This window comes from Balaenoptera musculus, chromosome 19 (assembly GCF_009873245.2).
Source record: "Balaenoptera musculus isolate JJ_BM4_2016_0621 chromosome 19, mBalMus1.pri.v3, whole genome shotgun sequence".
In the NCBI taxonomy this organism is placed as follows: Eukaryota; Metazoa; Chordata; class Mammalia; order Artiodactyla; family Balaenopteridae; genus Balaenoptera; species Balaenoptera musculus.
In genome coordinates, this window is record NC_045803.1 from 9142127 (window position 1) to 9164183 (window position 22057).

General features: G+C 43.3%; 1 protein-coding gene across 1 annotated transcript in view; it reads right to left on the reverse strand.

Annotated features, from left to right (window-relative positions):
- The window catches only part of SAE1 (SUMO1 activating enzyme subunit 1), a 68153-nt gene that overhangs the window by 27630 nt on the left and 18466 nt on the right, over nucleotides 1-22057 (reverse strand). The window contains exons 5-6 of the mRNA XM_036834397.1: nucleotides 20912-21011; nucleotides 10123-10228 (exon numbers count right to left, since the gene is read on the reverse strand). Of these exons, the coding sequence (XP_036690292.1) occupies nucleotides 10123-10228; nucleotides 20912-21011 (206 nt within the window). The remainder of the gene's footprint in view (nucleotides 1-10122; nucleotides 10229-20911; nucleotides 21012-22057) is intronic.

Below are 22057 nucleotides of genomic sequence, written 5' to 3' on the forward strand. Positions count from 1 at the left end.
TGCTCAATCCTAGAATAAGTAGTAAATAGTTTCAGAATTGCTAACCCACACCACTGTAAAAAACAAACCAACTTACTAGACTTCATATTTGTTTACGGTTCTTTTTTTAATCTGAGGGTACACAGTCAAAATTCTGTATTCAAGAGCTACATGGGGACTTCCCTGGTGGCGCAGTGGTTAAGAATCTGCCTGCCAATGCAGGGGACATGAGTTCGAGCCCTGGTCCAGGAAAATCACACATGCTGCAGAGCAACTAAGCCCTTGTGCCACAACTACTGAGCCTGCGCTCTAGAGCCCGCAAGCCACAACTACTGAGCCCTCATGCCACAACTACTGAAGCCCGCACGCCTAGAGCCTGTGCTCCGCAACAAGAGAAGCCACCACAATTAGAAGCACGCGCACCACAACAAAGAGTAGCCCCTGCTTGCCGCAACTAGAGAAAGCCTACACACAGCAACGAAGACCCAACACAGCCAAAAATAAATAAATAAAAATAAATTTATTAATTAAAAAAAACACATTCAGTAATTTAAAAAAAAAACAGCTACGTGGGTTATCTCCTTCTTACCCCTGCATCAGTCATGCCCTCATCTGAAATACAGTACTTAACACATTTAAAAAAAACCCACACATGAGTGAATCACGGCTTTGACACAGGACATGGGTTCCTTTTCTCCTTATGGCAGTGGTTTCCCTCTAATTGGCTGATCCTTCAGAAACCTGGGAGGTTTACAAAAATGCAGATTCCAGCCACTCCTAATTATTTTGATTCAGTAAATCTGAGCTAGAACCAGGGAATCTGTATTTTTCAAATGTTCCACGAGTGAGCCTGACATCCTCTTAGTTGGGAAACCACTGGCTGTAAGAATAAAAACCTAAAAAAAGCAAGGCCCTGATCTCATCTCTGATCGGCACCCACCAAGCTCCAGCCTCGTTGTGCCATGGTCTCTGCACCGCTGGCCGCCTGCCAGCACTGCTTCTCTGCCGGCAACACTCTCACCTCCCTGTACCACCTGGCCAATACCTATTCTTTAAAATCCAGCTCAGATGTCTCCTCCTCTCTAAAGACTTCCCAACTCCCCAGACAGCCAGACCCTCAGTTCCCTGAGCTCCCATAACAGTTTGCTTTTGATGGTAGAATAATTCACACATATTGAAAAACAGACCAGCACAACACGACAGCTTTGTCAATAGCTCTCTGTTACAGCTCTCCTCACAAGGAGTAGAATTATTTGTGATTGAGTTTTGCATTGGCAAGGAGATGACTTCTTCTTCCCGTGATGATTCCCAGGCACGGGATCTGACACATATCAGGTGCTCCAAAAATGGTCTAAGATTATTTTCAGCTTTAATTCTGTGGCTCAAACACGGACTAAGTACTTTTCCACAACTCGTCAGAACAGACTGAGAAAGTTAAGATTGCCAAGGATTCTCTGCTAAGTAGTTCACATCTTGAGATGAAGCCCATTTCTTCCCTGCTCTGGACTAAACCTGTGTGTTATTATTCATGCTGGTAAGTGAATGCTGTTTCCATACTAGACCCGATATTTTTAGCACTCCTGTTATGATAAACTCACAGTAACCTCAAAAAGAACAAATCAAAGTCAACTTTTTGCCACAGGAAACCAGCTCACACTTAATGTTTTGCAACATGCCATGGGAGAATAATAAAAAGATGAGACCTTTGGCTCACAGATGGTGAGGCCGACTCTCAAGATGGTGGAAAAATGCAGCAGGAAGCGTTCGGTCTGGCCACCATCTTATTAAGTAAACTGGAAAAACACTCAACACCCAAACAAGGCACACACATGCACATGGACGACACACGCACATGGACGGCAGGGCAGCTGCTTCACAATTCAGTTGAATGGGGCAGGAAGAGCCATCTACGTGCGAGGGGCAGTCCAGGACCAAGGTGACACTGGGATCAAAATCCTGACAAGTGCTCGGGGAAGCAGGCAGGAAAGAGGAGCCTGCAGGGACACGAGTGGGCAGGCTGCTCTCTCTCTAGGGTGAAGAAATGACCAGACAAGCAAACCAGTCACTCATGCAAAAGCTATTTATCGAGCATCCATTTATTTATCAAGCACCTACTAAGTGTTCCATTACGCAATGGTGAAACAAAGGTATTCTCGTGTGTATCACAGCCAAGCACCCTGACTTCGTGAGGAATTCCTAAGGTGTCATCAGGTATATTAGTCACATTCCCAGAAAGTCTCTTGGGAACAAATTTCAAGGACTGAGAAAAACTGAAAACAACCTACATTTGATGAGACTGGTCACAAATGATAGTACACTCAAAGAAATACATTTTGCAGCCAACAAGACAAATGAGGTCACTCTATATATGCTCCAAGATCTTTTCCAAAGCAAACATGAAAACTAGAGTACTGCCTAAAAAAGGTGATCATTCAAGTTGGATATTCCCCAAGGCCATCCCACAGCCCGAAGTTATTGGGTTGGCCAAAAGGTTCGTTCGGTTTTTTTCTGTAAGATGGCTCTAGTAGCACTTAGTCGTCTTTAACTTCATTAGAAACAATTTTGTTAGATTGTATGTGACAGCTGTCATATCAGCGTGCATTTTAAAAAAGACTTATCAAAATTGGTGAATTTTTGTGTAGCCATTTTAATACTGAAGATGGAAGAAAAAAGCAACATTTTTGGCATATTATGCTTTATTATTTCAAAAAAGGTAAAAACGGAACTGAAATGCAAAAAAAGATTTGTGCAGTGTATGGAGAAGGTGCTGTGACTGATCAAACATGTCAAAAGTGTTTTGCGAAGTTTTGTGCTAGAGATTTTCTCACTGGACGTTGCTCCAGAGTCAAGTAGACTAGGTGAAGTGGATAGAGATCAAATTGAGACATTAATTGAGAACAATCAATGTTGTACCACACAGGAGACAGTTAACATACTCAAAATATCCAAATCAAGTGTTGAAAATCATTTGCACCAGCTTAGTTATGTTAATCGCTTTTATGTTTGAGTTCCACATTAAGTTAAGCGAAAATAACCTTCTTGACCGTATTTCCGCACGCGATTCTCTACTTAAATGTAATGAAAACGTTCCATTTTTAAAACAAATTGTGACGGGTGATAAAAAGTGGATACTGTACGGGCTTCCCTGGTGGCGCAGTGGTTAAGAATCTGCCTGCCAATGCAGGGGACACAGGTTCGAGCCCTGGTCCGGGAAGATCCCACATGCCGTGGAGCAGCTAAGTAAGCTCTTGCGCCACAACTACTGAGCCTCTGCTCTAGAGCCTGTTAGCCACAGCTGCTGAGCCCGTGTGCCACAACTACTGAAGCCCACATGCCTAGAGCCCACGTTCCGCAACAGCAGAAGCCACTGCATTGAGAAGCATATGCACTGCAACGAAGAGTAGCCCCCGCTCGCCGCAACTGGAGGAAGCCCGCACGCAGCAACAAGGACCCAAAGCAGCCAAAAATAAATAAAATAAAATAAATTAATTAATAAAAAAAAAGTGGATACTGTACAATAATGTGGAATGGAAGAGATCATGGGCCAGGCGAAATGAACCACCACCAACCACACCAAAGGTCTTCATCCAAAGAAGATGATGTTGTGTATATGGTGGGATCGGAAGGGAGTCCTCTATTATGAGCTCCTTCCGGAAAACCAAATGATTATTTCCAACAAGTACTGCTTCCAATTAGACCAATGAAAGCAGCACTCGACGAAAAGCGTCCAGAATTAGTCAACAGAAAACGCATAATCTTCCATCAGGATAACACAAGACTGCATGTTTCTTTGATGGCCAGGCAAAAACTGTTAACAGCTTGGCTGGGAAGCTCTAATTCATCCGCCGTATTCACCAGACATTGTGCCTTCGGATTTCCATTTATTTCGGTCTTTACAAAATTCTCTTAATGGAAAAAATTTCAATTCCCTGGAAGACTGTAAAAGGCACCTGGAACAGTTCTTTGCTCAAAAAGATAAAAAGTTTTGGGAAGATGGAATTATGAAGTTGCCTGAAAAATGGCAGAAGGTAGTGGAACAAAAGGGTGAATACATTGTTCAATAAAGTTCTTGGTGAAAATGAAAAATGTGTCTTTTATTTTTACTTAAAAACCAAAGGTACTTTTTGGCCAACCCAGTAGAATGTTACCAATGTTTGACTTGAATAACAAAATCAAGGCCACTTTTTAAATTATATCAATTTCAGGTAGGAGCTGGGACCTGCGCTCAACTCTGGTAGTCCCCAAAGCCCGTCTTTTTCCCTGACACAAGACTGCCCACTACTCTACTTGGACTACACTTCCACTGCTACGGCTGACCATCAAAACTGGCTGGGCAAAACTACAGTTAGACCTTAGGACAAACTGGAGGACATTTTGTTCAAATTCACGAAATAATTTCTAGAAATTTTAAAAAGAAATACACTTAAAATGAGTAAATTTTCTGGCATAAATCACACCTCAGTCAAGTTGTCAAAAGTGCAAAAATTATAAATACAGAAACACAAGACACAAGGAGGAACTTTTATTTTATTAGAGTCACTGACTACCTAGAATGAGAAGAGATTTTAGAAACAGGCAGGCTAACTTAGTCCTAACACCTTACAGGTGAGGAAACAAAAGCCTAGCGCCAAACTGACTTACCTAACCAAAGTCGCAAAGACAGTTGACGGCAAGTATATTTGGCAAAAGGCAACTTCACGCGTTGGAAGCTACTATGCTCTCCTAGATAACCAATGAAGTCAAATTACAGGAGAATCTCACAGCTAGTTATATGAATGGCCCCACAGCAAGTCAAAAGAAGTATTTCTGAATATAAGAATAAGGTGATACCATACACAAAAATAATCTCAAAATGGATTAGAGACCTAAATGTAAGACTGGACACTATAAAACTCTTAGAGGAAAACATAGGAAGAACACTCTTTGACATAAATCACAGCAAGATCTTTTTTGATCCACCTCCTAGAGTAATGGAAATAAAAACGAAAATAAACAAATGGGACCTCATGAAACTTAAAAGCTTTTGCACAGCAAAGGAAACCATAAACAAGACGAAAAGACAACCCTCAGAATGGGAGAAAATATTTGCAAACAAATCAACAGACAAAGGATTAATCTCCAAAATATATAAACAGCTCATGCAGCTCAATATTAAAGAGACAAACAACCCAATCCAAAAATGGGCAGAAGACCTAAATAGACATTTCTCCAAAGAAGACATACAGATGGCCAAGAAGCACATGAAAAGCTGCTCAACATCACTAATTATTAGAGAAATGCAAATCAAAACTACAATGGGGTATCACCTCTCACCAGTTAGAATGGGCATCATCAGAAAATCTACAAACAACAAATGCTGGAGAGGGTGTGGAGAAAAGGGAACCCTCTTGCACTGTTGGTGGGAATGTAAATTGATACTGCCACTATGGAGAACAGTATGGAGGTTCCTTAAAAAACAAAAAATAGAATTACCATATGATCCAGCAATCCCACTACTGGGCATATACCCAGAGAAAACCATAATTCAAAAAGACGCATGCACCCCAATGTTCACTGCAGCACTATTTACAATAGCCAGGTCATGGAAGCAACCTAAATGCCCATCGACAGACGAATGGATAAAGAAGTTGTGGTACATATATACAATGGACTATTACTCAGCCATAAAAAGGAACGAAACTGGGTCGTTTGTTGAGACGTGGATGGATCTAGAGACTGTCATACAGAGTGAAGTAAGTCAGAAAGAGAACAACAAATATCGTATATTGGGCTTCCCTGGTGGCGCAGCGGTTGAGAATCTGCCTGACAATGCAGGGGACACGGGTTCGAGCCCTGGTCTGGGAAGATCCCACATGCCGCGGAGCAACTAGGCCCGTGAGCCACAACTACTGAGCCTGTGCGTCTAGAGCCTGTGCTCCGCAATAAGAGAGCCCGTGATAGTGAGAGGCCCGCGCACCGCGATGAAGAGTGGCCCCCGCTTGCCACAACTAGAGAAAGCCCTCGCACAGAAACGAACACCCAACACAGCCAAAAATAAATAAATAAATAAATATTTAAAAAAAAAAAAAAAAAAAAAATCGTATATTAACGCATGTATGTGGAACCTAGAAAAATCGTACAGATGAACTGGTTTGCAGGGCAGAAATTGAGACACAGATGTAGAGAACAAACGTATGGACACCAAGGAGGGAAAGCCGTGGGGGGGTGGGGATGGTGGTGTGATGAATTGGGCGACTGGGATTGACATGTATACACTGATGTGTATAAAATTAATGACTAATAAGAACCTGCTGTATAAAAAAATAAATAAAATAAAATTCAAACATTAAAAAAAAAAAAGAAGAACGTGATATGCTCAGAAAGTCAGCTTAATACTTACAAGCTGAATTCTGGCAGAAGTCTAAGCTGCCGGCAGGACCCAGGGAAAGAGATCACGAGAGGCATTTCCCTCTACTTCCAGAAGCTTAGTCCAGTCCCTAGTCAAAGGAGTTAATCAAATATACACCAAGAGAAAAACTCCCAGACCGCAAAGCAGGCCCTCATGCTCATTGCATTTGGAACACTCCTTATACTTCCAGTTGCAGCACCTCTGGAAAGACACACAGAGCTCAGAACGACCCAAGAGGGCAAAAAGAATATCATCAGGAATATGCATATGACGCCACACAAGAAAAGTTAGGACATGTCATCTGCTACAAACAGAAAAGCCCAGGAAAGGCTATGCTGGATATCCAAAAAACTCAGGAAGAACACTGGGGATGGTGTAAAAAGAACTAGATCCTGGAAGAATCAGGAGACTTGGGGTTTAGACCTAGGCCATGGGGAGTCACTTCCCTTCTAGGCCTCATTCTTATAAGGAGAGAGTTAGCTTAATTTGTATTTGTATGCCAAATCAGAGAGGGAACTGCAGGCAGTGCTGTTTAAAGGATCCCAAGGCTATGAGAAAAGCGGCCAGCCAATGATGAGGCCTTATTAGCCACGTCTGCCACAGGTGAGGGATGGAGGGGAGAGTGGGAAGTGCACAGCTGCCAGCCTTGGTCTAGACGGTATGATATGTGGGGCTGCCTCCTTTTAAAATTCTCTATTACAGGGACACTTCCCTGGTGGCGCAGTGGTTAAGAATTCACCTGTCAACGCAAGGGACACGGGTTCGATCCCTGGTCCGGGAAGATCCCACATGCCGCGGAGCAACTAAGCCCATGCACCACAACTACTGAGCCTGCGCACCTAGAGCCTGTGCTCTGCAACGAGAGAAGCCACTGCAATGAGAAGCCTGTGCACCACAACGAAGAGTAGCCCCCACTCACCACAACTAGAGAAAGCCCGCGCGTAGCAATGAAGACCCAATGCAGCCAAAAATAAATAAAATAAATAAATAAATTTATATATATATTAAAAAAAGTCTGCAAAAAAAAGAAAAAGAAAATAAAATTCTCTATTACAAAACTATACACATAAAAATGGTTAAGATGGTAAACGTTATGGTATGTGGTTTTTACCATAACAAAGAAATAGTCATAATTAATGACTATTAATTATGAACAGTTTTTTTTTAAATTAATTTTTATTGGAGTATAGTTGCTTTATGAACATAGTTTCAATCACCAAATCCAAAGCCCTGGAACTTGAAACTAAAAAGATAATTAGTACCATTTAGAAAGAGAAGTAAACCATTGTAAAGCAATTATACTCCAATAAAAACGTTAAAAAAAAATTGAAAAATTAAAAAAATAAATAAAAAAGAGAAGTAAACATATGGAGTATATTATCCAACAAAGTGTCACAGGCAAAAAACTAAAATCCAATAGGATTGCTGCTATGATAATACTTACTCAAGTATGGAATTAAGGGTAAATGGAGGGACTTCCCTGGTGGCGCAGTGGTTAGGAATCGCCTGCCAATGCAGGGAACACGGGTTTAAGCCCTCCTCTGAGACGATCCCACATGCCGCGGAGCAACTAAGCCCACGCGCCACAACTACCGATTCTGCGCTCTAGAACCCGCAAGCCACAACTACTGAGCCTGCGTGTTGCAACTACTGAAGCCCGTGTGCCTAGAGCCCGTGCTCCACAACAAGAGAAGCCACTGCAATGAGAAGCCCGCGCACCGTAATGAAGAGCAGCCCCCATTGACCGCAACTAGAGAAAGCCCGCGTGCAGCAACGAAGACCCAACGCAGCCAAAAAAATTTTTTTAAATAAATAAATTTTTTTTAAAAAGGGTAAATTGAGTCAATCCTAAAATTCTACTACACAGTTGCGAAGTACCTCCCATCTCCAAGCACATAACTGGATTAGGTCTCTAGGACTTGCTGTGTGCTAAGCCCCTTGCGTGTGTGTCATGCAAGCCTCACAAAAGCCCTCTGAGGCAAGCGCTATTAACACCCCCACGGTCAGAAGGGAATCTGAGGGAGCCTCAGGGAATTTAAGTCTGTGGCTCAACATCACTCACCTAAGAAAATGACAGAGCCAGGACTGAAAGGCAGGTCTGTTTTGATTCCAGAGCACTAGTTCTGAACTGTGTATCACTGCCTGCCACCTGGGTCACAATATTAAAGCTCCTGCTTCTGCCTCACGACCTGTCTACTCCCCAGCCCCTTGTAACTTCTGATAGCGATGGTCAGCAGAATCTATCTGGATTCAATAAACATTTTCCCCCACACTGTCTCCAGGCCATTAGTTTTGCCTCCCCATCTCAATGATGGGCTCCTGAGGGCAGGGGTGGCCACACGCCTGTGTCTTCATCAATCTATACCTTTTAAAACGCCTATAAGTGGGGGTACAGCAGCTACTTCATGTGAATGTGGTGAGGATCCAACGAGGTAATACCCACAGAGCACTGAGAATGGAGCCCGGATGCTTTCATTACCTGGTACCTCTCACAGTATTTAATTAATTAGACTTCAAAGACCTGGGCTGCTCTTTTGCCATCTGCATTCTGTGTCCTCAGGCAAAACATGAGCCTCTCTGGGACTCTGTCTCTTCATCCCAAGAAACCGAACTGGGGATAATTCCCACCTTGTCCACCTCATAAGGGAGCTGTGATGATGAGATGGACAAGAAAATACTCTGGAAACTGCAAAGGGTCAGATCAGGGTTTCTCAACCTCAGCGCTATCGACACTGGCAGCCAGATAACTCTTTGTCATGGGGGGGCTGTCCTGTGCCATGTGTCATAGGATATTAAACAACATCCCTGCCCTCTCCCCATCCCACCCCAGTCATAACAACCAAAAATGTCTCCAGACACTGCCAGTGTTCCCTGGAGGACAAGACTGCCCCTGGCTGAGAACCCCCAGGTTATGGTAAACTCAAATACTGGTTGACTCCTTTTATAAGCAGCAGTTAGAAATGCTCAGGCTATACCCCAAACCTTTCCAAATTAATAGCTGTTTACTGAGGGCTTTCTATGTGCCAACATGGTGGGGGAGAAGCTGGGAAGCACATCCCCAAAAGTACAAAAATGTCGAGGTGACTTCTTTTGCTTTTTTTCTGGTATTTTCTATAACAAATATGGATTATTTTTACACTTATTAACAAACCGATGTTATTTATACACTTACTTGGCTTACTGTGAGAACACGAGCAACCTTAATCTCTCTGTGCCTCAGTTTCCTTGTCTGTGAAGTAGGGATAGTAATAGCATCAACTCCCAATGGCTCTGGCTAGTAAGCACTCAATGTTTATGATTATTATAAAAATAATATTAAAAAATAAAAGTGCCAGGCACAAGAACACTGAGACGGCAACCAATACCTAGCTAATGCTTCCTGAACACCAGCAATGATGGTGAGAGTGGGGGAAAAGACTTCAGGAGAGGAAGACTGGTTTTAAGGCCCAGGAAGAACTCTGAAGAGGGAAAGCAGTGATGAAAAGAGCTTGATTTCTGGCACTGTTATCTCAGGCTCAACTTTAGAGGGCAGTTCACTTCAACAAATAATAAAAAAAGCAAAAATCGTTAAGAAACCAGAGCTCGGTGATAGGCCTCCTCTCCATTCACTCTGTTGTTCTAAGTGGCCACTGAGAACCAGCTAAGGGGGAACTCCACGCACGGCAAACCTCAAGAAACCTTCTGGCCTCGGCAGCCACATGTGCAGAAATCAAAGCACAGATGGCTCGCTGGGAAGCTCTGCTTCCAGCCCTCACCTTGAAGGAGAAAGTAATCCGGAGTCGTGCGCTTGAGAGCTGCCTTTGCTCTATCACTGCTCCAGTCCACTTCCAGCGCTTCTTTGATGGAGCAGAAGACCACCTTCTGTTGAAAAAAGACAAAACTGCTTAGGGATAAAATATGTTGGCTTTAAATCACAAGGCAGTAACTCTTCACCATTTCTAGGAGAAATGTCATTCTATAAGGTTTACTGTTCATTAAAAGAAGCTGAGGCCCACTCAAATCCAATAAATGTTTATTGAGCACTTACTGTGTGTTCCTCTGGGCACTGGGGACACAGAAATCAATGATATGTACTCCCTGCACTGAAGAAAGACAGAGCAAAGCTAAAGACCTAGTTCCATTCTGGCTCTTTCTTGAACTCTGGTGGTATTTACGCCACAGAAATACCTTCATAAGTGACCAAGAATGTGTGTCTAAAGATATTCAATAAATTTTCTTTGTATTAGTAAACAGAAACAAACAACAATATCTGTAAATCACAGCAAGAAAAACAAGCAAAGGGGATGGAATGAAATCTCCAGGCTGTGGAAATGGAAATGGCATTTGCAAAAGCTCTGTGGTAGGAGGAAATATGGTTGAAACCTATTAAGCTAAATCAAATTTTCTTAAAAAAATGCCATGAGACAGTTATATTTTTAAATATAAACAACTAAATATGAATGAGAAAATGGTTTTCCTTTCCCTTTCCTAAACAATTAAGTCCAAAAGCCATTTGCTGAGACTGAGGAAGGGCAGGGAAACAGTGTTGTGTGTGGAGGGGCTGGGTGGCCTGGCTGGAGGGGACAGAGCAGGGCAGGGTAAGAAGGACATCCCCAAAGGGCAGCTGATCACATCCGAGGACTTGATGCAACAAGAAATTACACTGAGAATCTGGGGAGCCAGGTTTCTCACTGTCAGAGAAGAAGAGAATTAGGAATATGGAAAAGGAGAAAAGTAGAATGAAGCCTGTGGTGAGAGTTATTGGCATGAACTCGTTTTCTATATATATAGGCAGATAAAGAAATAAATGTAGATGCAAGTGTGTGTATGTGTACACATACAAATATTTCCCTGCTGTGTCCACTGAGAAGGTCTAAAAGCAATGATACTCTGATAGCAATGAGCACATCTAACACCCAGATTTTGGTTTCTAATCACCACTACGAGAAACATTTCTCCTTGGAGATATGACTGATTTCAAAACTGGGGCAGCAGGAACACAAGAAGAGCCTGAAACAAGGAAAGTCCTCAAAGAATGATGGGCCATGTCAAGAGGTAATAGGAGCCAGCTTAAAGAAGCTTCCACTGGTCGAATTTGAGGATAAATATACTAAAACAATTTGAGGATAAAAATAGATTATATTACTTTAAGTAAACTATAATCCATTAGTCCACAGACCTAAAATTAACTAATTAATAAAGTTTGATAGGAATGGGGTATTTACATATTTTCAAAATACTCCTCCACAGAATACCTATTAGTCACACAGGGAAAAAAACTGTTTTCAAAGGAGCATTCTGGCAAACAATCTTACTCAAATGATCAAAGTTAACATTACCAGTAAAGGGGCATGTGAGAACCATGCACCAGACCACAGGATGCAATGAGAAGCATCCACGTCGTGATATTTTTGCCAAAGATGTGTAGCTAGAGTCTAATCACGAGGGAACATCAGATGAACCTAAACTAAGGGACATTTTACAAAATAACTGGCTTGCAACCTTCAGGTGTCATGAAAATCTAGATGCACACATGATTCTGAACTGGATCCTTTTGCTGTTAAGGACATGATTGGAACAACTAGTAAAACCTGAATGGGGTCTGAGGATTAGATGGCAGCGACGTACCCATGTGTATTTCCTGATTTTGAGGGTTGGTTTCTGATTAAGGAGAATGCCTTGTTTGAGAAAATACAGACTGAAATATTTGGGAGTAAGGTGGTAGCACCTTACTCTCAAATTTTTGTCAGTACTAGCTACTTTTACCAAGTTTAAGATGGTATATGTGTGTAAGTGTATAAATAATTTCAAACTTACAGAGCTGTGCGTCTTTCTTCCTGTCTTCTCTACACACACACACACACACACATCAGATATTTTAAAAATAAAAGAGAAAAAAGACAACAAAGGTACAATTTAGCAGGCTAAGTGAACCAAGATCTATCAGCTACCAGGCAGCTTGCTGAAGACCATAACGGATTTGAAAGATGAAAGTTCAAATTGCTGGTGAAGATAAAACAGTCGTGGTTTTCAAGGTGGCTTTCTGCCTCCCCATAATCACTCCTTTGGGGTCTGGATCCATTGTAAAAGCTAGCATACAAGATGTTTGTATTGCCCTCAAACCTTTTGGTCAATGGGTCTGTTTGACCTTAACAGATAAGTCACGTAGTTAGCGGAGTGACATTTAGTGCCCGATACAGACTTGCCAGACCCTTCTTAGCAAGGCTTACAATGCAGACCAAGCCATCAGCAGTATGGTCTGGAAATGCCATCACAATAAGAAAACAGTCTTAACCAGGCTTCAGAAACTACCAAGACCTTAATTCAGAATTTTTGTAGTTTGTCTGGCAAAGACCAATGCTAAGCATCCACTGATTCGTTAGGCCATTATATGACAAATGAAGGGAAAAAAAGTTGTTTTTACAGTCTTAGTCCCAGGCAGGCCCACCTCTAACACTTTCAGGGCCTGAGGGTAAGAATACAAATGAAAACCCATGTCTACATATTTAGTTATAAATCACACTAATAAGTTATTAAGTATATTATATTCTCCTGCATTGACAAATAAACCTTCTTCATAACCACCTGGAAGACCAGGTTCAAATTTGGAATTCTCACAATCCTTGGGAGTACTGTGCCAGAACGAGATACCCTGGGAAGGCCATACCCACACCCTTTCCTCGCTCCGGCTCTGACCCAAAATGCAAGGGGCTTTGCACTTAACTTGGCAAAAGGCTTTGCCCATCCTTCCCCCCCAAAACATCCACCCCTCAGGCCTAGGCATGCAGACATTGTGGCAAGGACTGTACTCCAGAGGCAGATCAGGGAAGGAAGCCCACAAAAGCCCGGGAAGTAGCCTGGGGTTATCTGGGCAGGAGATTCCAGGGGTCCAGGTATCCAGAATGTGGTCTAGAACTGGAGGAAGGCTACAAGATCCAGGCAGATGCATCTCCTTCATCCCATGGGATCCTTACCCTGCGAGGGGAATAGCTGGAGGAAGGCCAGAGTGGGACCTTCTATAGCACCAGGGCCAAGGATAGAGGCCCTTTTCCCTCCTCAACTCTAAGGGCAGAATTAGACTCAGTTCTGCCACTAACTTGTGACCTTAGGCAAATGAATTAACCTCTCTTGGGCCTGTCTGTGGCTGACAACTTTTAGAGAAGTTTCCTGGTATCTGAGGAGGAGGCCCCCTGTGGCCTTGTCTTTAATGTGTACCAGTCCTCCAGCCACAGGTGACAAAGCCAGGGGTGGACACATGACCCAAGCCAGACCCATCAGGTTGTTTCTCCTGGGAATTGAGAGTACGAAAGTTGGAAATGGAGACACATTAATGTCAGAGCTCTAAAGAGAAAGGCCAAATTCCGGCTGCCTCTGAGGCTCCCCAGCTGCCCTGGTCTTTCCCCTTCTCAGATCACAGGAGCTACTCCATGCTTCTTGTGCTACTCCAGCCTGCCTTCAATTAACGCCCCCTTTTCTGGTTCAAGGTACCCAAAATCTACTATCATGGCTCATAACTATTAAAAATAAAACAAAACTTAACCAAGCTGCCTAATCTGTAGTAGCACAGATGCAAAAGGTGGTGCTTGCCTTACCGACCTCACTGGCATTGAGTTTATAAAGAGAAAAGCCCGCTCGACGGTGCTTTCAAGGAATGAAGAGCCTTTCAGACGAAGCAGCCGGCAGCGCGCCTGCCAGGCAGTAGCAACCACCACCCCCCTGGATGAAGGTAACTTTCACACCTCGCTCATCCCTCCCGCTCCTCCATGCCCTTGGCTCATGGATCCCTCTGCCCTGAATGCCTAACCCACTCCCCTCCACTGTCCATTTTCTCCCCTGACGATTCTGGGCCTTGAGGATTTCAATCTGAGAGTCTAGTTAAGACTAATAATGAGCTCCCTCACACCGTTAACGGATCCCCTCTCCTCAGATGGGTAGCAGCTTCCTGAGGCAGGGACCACAGTGAAAGGCACAGCATTGAATGGACTAGATTTTCAGTAAATACCCTTGAGCTGATAGGACCTACCTGCTTTTCATTTGCCGAAAAGCCCAACAATAAATATAAAGATGAATTCTCCACACAGTCTATCAGCTATCAAATTAAGGGGTTGTGCTGGGCCATTTAGAACAGTGGGAGACTGCAATAACCTCTGTGCAATAGGAAACTGGCTCAATAGATCATGGCAAGGCAAAAAGGGGAAGACCGACACATACAGCCATTTAAAATCATGTGCTCCAATTGTACACCAACCATATGTCAATAAAAAATAAATAGAATAGAATAGAATCATGCTCTCCAAAGTAGACATAAAGATTTGAGGAGTGCTTATGAAAATATATGAAGCGAAAAAAGGAAAAGACAATACATATATATGTCACATATTACATTAGATCATTAGACATGTCTTGCATGTACTGATATATATTAATTAGTGCTCTAATTTATTATGTACATGCATAAAAGGAATACTGACATCACTGGGTAACAGGGTTCACATTTTCTCAACTTTTTCTGTATTTTCCACACTTGGGACTTGTGAACCTACTTTACTTTTTATATCAGGCTGAACATCTATAACAAGTGATACAGATCTGGATGTAAAGCTGAATGTAAATCAGAATTGAAACAACTTTCAAACTACAGATTTCTAGGTCTAATTTCCACAACTACTCATGGGAGACTATAGTTTTCAAAAGCATTTTAACAACTGACAACCACAACCGGAGACAGTTTTCACACTCTGCAGAGTGGCAAAAGAGCCTGAAGTTACCAAATGTTACTGTTACATGCTGCTGGGTTTGGAATGTAAATTGAGGAAACTACTTGAGAGTTATTTTTCGGGGTCTGGTAAAGTTGAAGATGTGCACATCCTAAATCTCCTATATCCTAGAGAAATCACACACTTACCCAAGGAGATTATCTACCCATACACACACACAAACACACACACACACAATGACTGCAGCACAATTTGTAAGAGCAAAAACTTATATACCTAAATGCCCATTAATAGGAGAATAAATAAATAGTAATGTTTTCACACAACAAATACTCTATGGTCAAAACAAAAAAAACTGCAGTGCTTGCTATCCAAGAGAACTTGCAACGATGACAAGAACATTCTGCATGTTGGTGCTTTGCAATATGGATGCCACCAGCCGCTTGTGGTTACTGAGCATGTGAAATGTGGCTGGTGAGACTGAAGAACTGAATTTTTAATTTAATTTAAATTTCATTAATTTTAATTTAAATAGCTACATGCGGACGGTGGCTACCATAATGGACAGCGAAGCCCCAGAACCACACACAAACACAGATGGCCTCACAAACATAAAGCTGCTCTTAAAAAGCACATGGCAGCATACATAAAATGCAAAACCAATTTTTAAGAAGTTAAAAAGCATACCAAACAATTCTATATTACTTGGAAAAACAAACACGTGCAGTAAGAAGAAATGCCCAGAATAAGAACCACAACTGAGGACAGTGGTTACTCATGCTGGCGAGCGATAACCAGGGGGCCTCGATCACATCAGTAAAGTCTTATGCTTTAAACTGGGTGGTGGGTACATGGTGGTTAGCTCTATCGTTCTTAATTTCATTTTTAATTTATACCTACAACACCACCTAATAAGCTTTATTCCATTGTTTAGATTTACAAACACATGACAAAACACCATGCCAAGCAGGGCTATATCCACCCCTTCTGGATACCTTATTAAATCCACACAAATGTACCAGCAGCCCTGAGAAGACAGAGAAAGAACACCCAGATTGGTACAACAGTACTGGGAACGTTTTGGTTTTTAAGTTGGATAGTATTTGTTTTACCGTTATGCTCCATAACTTGCATTGATGTCACGTGATTTTTGTATATTGAATATCTCTCTCTCTCTCTCACACACACACATACACACAAGACTAGACTGTGCTGTGATGATGGGAGGGACTCCTTTTCCTCATCCGTAGAGCCAAGAAACTTCTCTCGGGTGAGACAAGGCACCACCAGCACCCACCCCACACTCCACAACTGTCCTACCTGCAAAACCTACTATCAGCAGTCCACCAGATTCTCTGCGATTTGCACCCTGCACCTCCCTGCCTGCTCCCCTCCCCCGAACCAAGTGATTCTCTGACAATTTAGTTTTGAACCTCTCTGGCATGCAGGTTCTGGTCTAGGCAACCCAATGACTTACTTCTACATATTCCTAGCCAAGAACCTTCTCTTCTTTAAAAGTCTGTTCTCTCAGCTCAGCTCAAATAACCTAAACTATGAGAACTAATGTACTACAACATTAATCCATTTATTTGATCACAAAGAAAGTTAACTGAATAAATCCTTTTTACAATGACAATAATCTCCTCCAGAGTTGGGTCACATTATGACGCTGGAACAGCCACAACTACACTGAACAAACATTTCCTGGGGACTTCCCTGGTGGCGCAGTGGTTAAGAATCCACCTGCCAATGCAGGGGACATGAGTTCGAGCCCTGGTCCGGGAAGATCCCACATGCTGCGGAGCAACTAAGCCCGTGCGCCACAGCTACTGAGCCTGCGCTCTAGAGCCCGCGAGCAACCCACAGCTACTGAGCCCGCGAGCCACAACTGAGCCTGCGTGCCACAACTACTGAAGCCCACGTGCCTAGAGCCCGTGCTCCGCAACAAGAGAAGCCACTGCAATGAGAAGCCCACGCACCGCAACAAAGAGTAGCCACCGCTCGCTGCAACAAGAGGAAACCCATGCGCAGCAATGAAGACCCAAGGCAGCCAAAAATAAGTAGATAAATTTATTAAAAAAAAAATCTCCTGAACACAAGTGTGCGGGGCACCGCACCAGGAACAGAGCAGCGAACAGAACTGCCCAGCCCGTATGGAGCTTCAACTCTAATGAAGGAGACCCTGACAAGTAATCTGAGGTGTAACCAGCGTTACAAATCAACGTGCCACAGAAAAGAGGAGGAACTACACTAGTCAGTCATCAGGAATGCTGCTTTAAGGATGGGGGTGAGAGGAGGATGAGAGAGTTGTCAACAGATTGCTCAGAAAGGGGGAAATCAAAATAATGAATCACTCCTCAACTGTGGAATTTCACAACTAATTCATGAAAAAAGGATTACCAGTGCCCAAATTAGTCACCCACTACATCAGAAGCAGTGGTAAAATTAAATCTGTAGTTTCTTAGCATGTCAGAAGCAAATCCTACTTCATGTTTAACCTTTAAAGAGCTATTATGGAGAGTACCCACCACCAGGCATCTATCCACTCCTATCTGGCAGCCCCCTAACAATAAAGAAATACGAGCAGCAGCACGGGAGCACACTGGTGGCTTTTCATCCTCAAAGTTTTCTGGAGTGATCCCAATTTCCACGTATTTCATCCCACCATCCTCACAAAACTTCAAGTTATCCTAGAAACTCCAAGGGGATTCACCTTGTGGGTGGTAAGGTGCGCCTGCGCCCTTCGCCACTGCCTATGCTCTCTCCCCACCTACTCCTTCCTTCTTACACTGCTGTGTGATCTTGGGCAGGTTCCTTAACTTCTCTTGGCTTTAGTGTCAGCTGTAAACGGAGACAAGAGGGCTAATTTGCTTCCCTGCACCCAATACAGTGGTGCCTTGTCCACAGTAGGCATTTTGCAACTCGCAGATACAGAAAGGGCTCGTTGCTTGGAGTGAGGGAAGCCAGAGTCACTCTGTCTCGACAGCTGTGCTTTTTCTTGACCCTATTTCCTGTGACTGGATGCCGGTCCTGGCTTTGGTGCTTGGCAGACTGTCCTTCACATGCCAACTCTAACAATTCTTCCTCTGGGAAGCCTTTCCGGACACTTCCTCATCACAAAACCACTGCAATCTCCTTTATCTACTGCATACTAGAGCCCACATCAGGTCTATGCCCAAGACCTGTTTCTGACGAAATCTGTCTCATCACTTCTCCTGGGCACCAAAGGAAGCAAACAATCTACTACTGCACGCCTATCTCTGGGCTGGGCATTTTCCCACTGCCGTATTTATCATGATGGCACAGGTGCTAGAAAGGCCCAGCCAGTGTCTTCCTAGACGGTGTGAAATCCACAAGCTCTGTTTTTCCTCTTTGTTTTTTAACGTTTCTAATTTAGGAGCACAATGTGTACCTTGAAGCAAAAGTGGCTTTACAACACTGGGTTGAACCTAAGGAAAAGGGGGAGGGGAAGGGAACCCTAACCAGAAGCCTTTCACAGGAAACGGGAAGTGGTTGCTTCCCCACCCCCATCCTGCACGCTGAGCATAACCCAACTAGTTGAAAGGGCAGAATCTAAATCAAGGGATTTTTGAATTGGAGGGAAACTTCGAAATCGTGGAGCAGTCACTGCCAAAATGGAGTTGGCGTGTTATTGCAAGGTGGCAAAGCCAAGGCCCAGACCCTGCTCAGCCCGGGCCTTCCACAGCGCTCGAGGTGAGGCCGCACAAAGACAAGGTTTGGAATCCCAGGGATTGTCATCAGGAATGCACTGAATGCCTCCGAACCTTAAGGGCTCAGGGTTGGAATCCAAGCCTGAATTGTCCCAGTGAAACAGCTGACTAACAATGTCAGCTGGGGAATATTTTGATACCTTCAAATTGGGCCCCATGTAGGAAGAGGCCGCACAAAGAGCTGTGTGACTGAAGAGCCCTAGGAATGGTACGCGAAGGCCGCCGAGTGCCTGCCAGGGCTGCCCACATTCTCCTCATAGCTAGCTAAAGTGGCTCCCAAAAGAGGTTTCCAGATCTGCCCCAGTGGGCACCATCAGAATTGACTCCCAGGAAGCTTCCAGCTGTGAAGGGCAAACAAAGCTAGGGCTCTTTCCATTTGAATGTGAAAGACCTGCCTCAATCAGAGAAGGCCCTTAAGCCATAAAACCCTTCACACCAAGGCCAAGTGTCACACTTGTAAGAGGGTGTGATTTATAAATTGACAGCACCCACAAAGCTGCTTTTGTACTCCTCCCTTAGTTAACAATTTATCTCCCCCCACCAAACTCACGGAGCTATTCAGATAAAGCTTGACTGGGCCTCAAAAAGAAAGAAAGAAAGGAAGAAAGAAAAAGACCCAAGTTTTGGCCAAAACACCAGTGTTCACTCTGGATAATTATGGTCCTGTGAATAGACACTAAAATTAGGGCTTAATAATTCCTCTGTATTACACTCACAGCATCAAACTATTCCAATACAAACATAAAGAGCAAGAAAAAGAAAATCTCCAATGCAGTCTTGCTGGAAACTCAAAAGAGTTCCACTTTTGTGGTTTTCTGCAGTCTCTTTTGTGGTTTCTGCACTCTTAGAATCCCCCCTTTAGAGCAGTTTTAACTCGACGCCCTGACCAGCTGTTTTTCTTTCTCAACATTTAGATCTACAAAGCAAAGAGTAAATAAGGGCTTGGCCATGTCTTTCCTCTCGGTTCAACAAACCCAATTCTGGCCACTTCATCTTGTTTTTTTCCCCGATCGCATGAATTCCCTTCTCAAATTACAACGCTAGCTACAAAACCATCATCTGTCTACTGATTCCCTTCCCACTCCTCTTTCTATAAAATGAATTACAGCACCAATCCTAGTAGAGACTAAGTCCCTAACGTAAACTACACTAAAATATATATATATATATGTGTGTATATATATATATATATATATACACATCTGATAACACTTGTCAACATTGAGACCTTTCTTCTTAAAAGGTTATTTGGTGGGAAAAAACCAAAAACTTTATTTTAAAAAAGCAAAAAAGCAATTAAGCAATTCAAGTTTAAACTGTCTCCCTGCCCACTTAGGACCTTACTAAATTGTCTATCAATCTGAAAAAAAAAAAAAAAAAATTTTGTATAAGAGTGGGGACTTCCCTGGTGGTCCAGGGGTTAAGAATCCGCCTTCCAATGCAGGGGACGTGGTTCCATCCCTGGTGGGGAAACTAAGATCCCACATGCTGTGGGGCAACTAAGCCCGCGCGCCTCAACTACTGAGCTTGCGCTCTAGAGCCCACGTGCCACAACTAGAGAGAAGTTCGTGCGCCGCAACAAAAGATCCCGCATGCCACAACTAAGACCTGACTCAGCCAAATAAATAAATTAATAATAAAAAAATAGATGTAGCAATAATAAAAGTGACCTAAGTTAAAAAAAAGGGTCAGGGCCTGTGCTCAAAAACAGTCTTTCTGATGCTGCGCCATACACCAGAGGTGCAAATCTGTGGCCCACAGAGCAGGTAAGTCTTGCAGGCATGTCCTCTTTAATCTCTACAGGGTGGATGGAAACAGCATGCAAAAAGGTTGCCGGTATTAAAAAGTTTGGGACAGCGCATATTAAAAAAAATCTTTCTTTCTCATTCTCTTGAAAAATCACATCTGACATCACTAGGTCCACATTCCCTCACAGCAACAGCCAACTGGCACCAAGCACAGCTGCCCCTTTAAATGGGACAAGCGCTGGCCTAGTCTGTCCAGACTCCTCCCTTCAGGACTACATGCTTGCTTCCCTTGCTGGCAATGGTTATGGCCCGTAGCCTACAAGGCCCCAGGGCTTCTGACCCTTGACACCACCCCTCTCCTCCACATACCTTTTTGACCATGGTTGTCTCAGATGAATCAAGTTTGGCTCTCTTGGTATCAGGTCCATCTTCTACTCCTTGACTAACTTTGGCAACTTTGGTTTTCTCCCTAGAGGGTGACAAGGGGAGGGAATCGAGTTCTACCCTATGAATCATGCCATGAGAACAAAAAGAGCATCAGTGGCTCACTGAATAGGATGGTGGTTAAGAGCAAAAGCTCATACAGATCTGGCTCAAATCCCAGCCCGGCCACTGATTACCTGATGCCTCACTTACCTGCTATGTGGGAATAATAATCCCTGAAGAATTATTAGAAGAGAAATAACAAATTGCTTAGCACACTGCCTAGCACATAGTATACTCTCAATAAACTTTGTAAATGTTCCACCTGAATCACGAAATAAAGAGCTGAACTCAATTCCTCCTCTCTGCCATGGGGAGCTCACATTAAAATAATCTGGCCTTCTTTTCTCTACTGTGACTTCTTTATCCATTTATAAGGTGCCCAAAAAACTAGATTTTCTTAAAGCCATAAAACATTAGAGATACAAGAGATTTTGAACATGTTTGTCCTTCCCCCATCTCGACTTTACAGGCAAGAAACTTGCAGACTGGACAAAGTTCAGTGACTTGCCTAAGAAGCTGAACAAAAGAAAGTAGTTCTTGACTCTTGGTAGGAGGCTTCACCTACCACACAGGGTCTCTCTTTACCTCTCATCGGCAAGGGTGGTGGTCAAAGTTACAGCCCCAAAACCAACTCTTGTAGTTTTACAGTACTGGTATCATCTGCCATCTTTCATCTAGAAGCTACAAGTTCAAAACACCGCAGGTCTCATTACGTGAGAATCACCATGGTCTGTAACCTCAATGTTCAAAATGAGAGGAGGTCTGTTTGTTTCACCAGAGCAGTCTCTAGACCTTGGAGCTTTTCCAAGGTAGACTCTGGCTGAGCGTGCCTACAGAGTTGCCCATCTAACTAGTACTCATTTTACCATCTCTCAACCTGAACACACGCAAGCCCCAGCTGGGGAACAAATGTTTACAATCCGAGCAGGTTGTCTCTGAATAGAAAGTGTGGCTTCACCACCTGAAGTCCAAACTGATCAGATACCCACGTGGTGTGTTTCGATCGCCTTAGAACTGCTTTCCTAATGC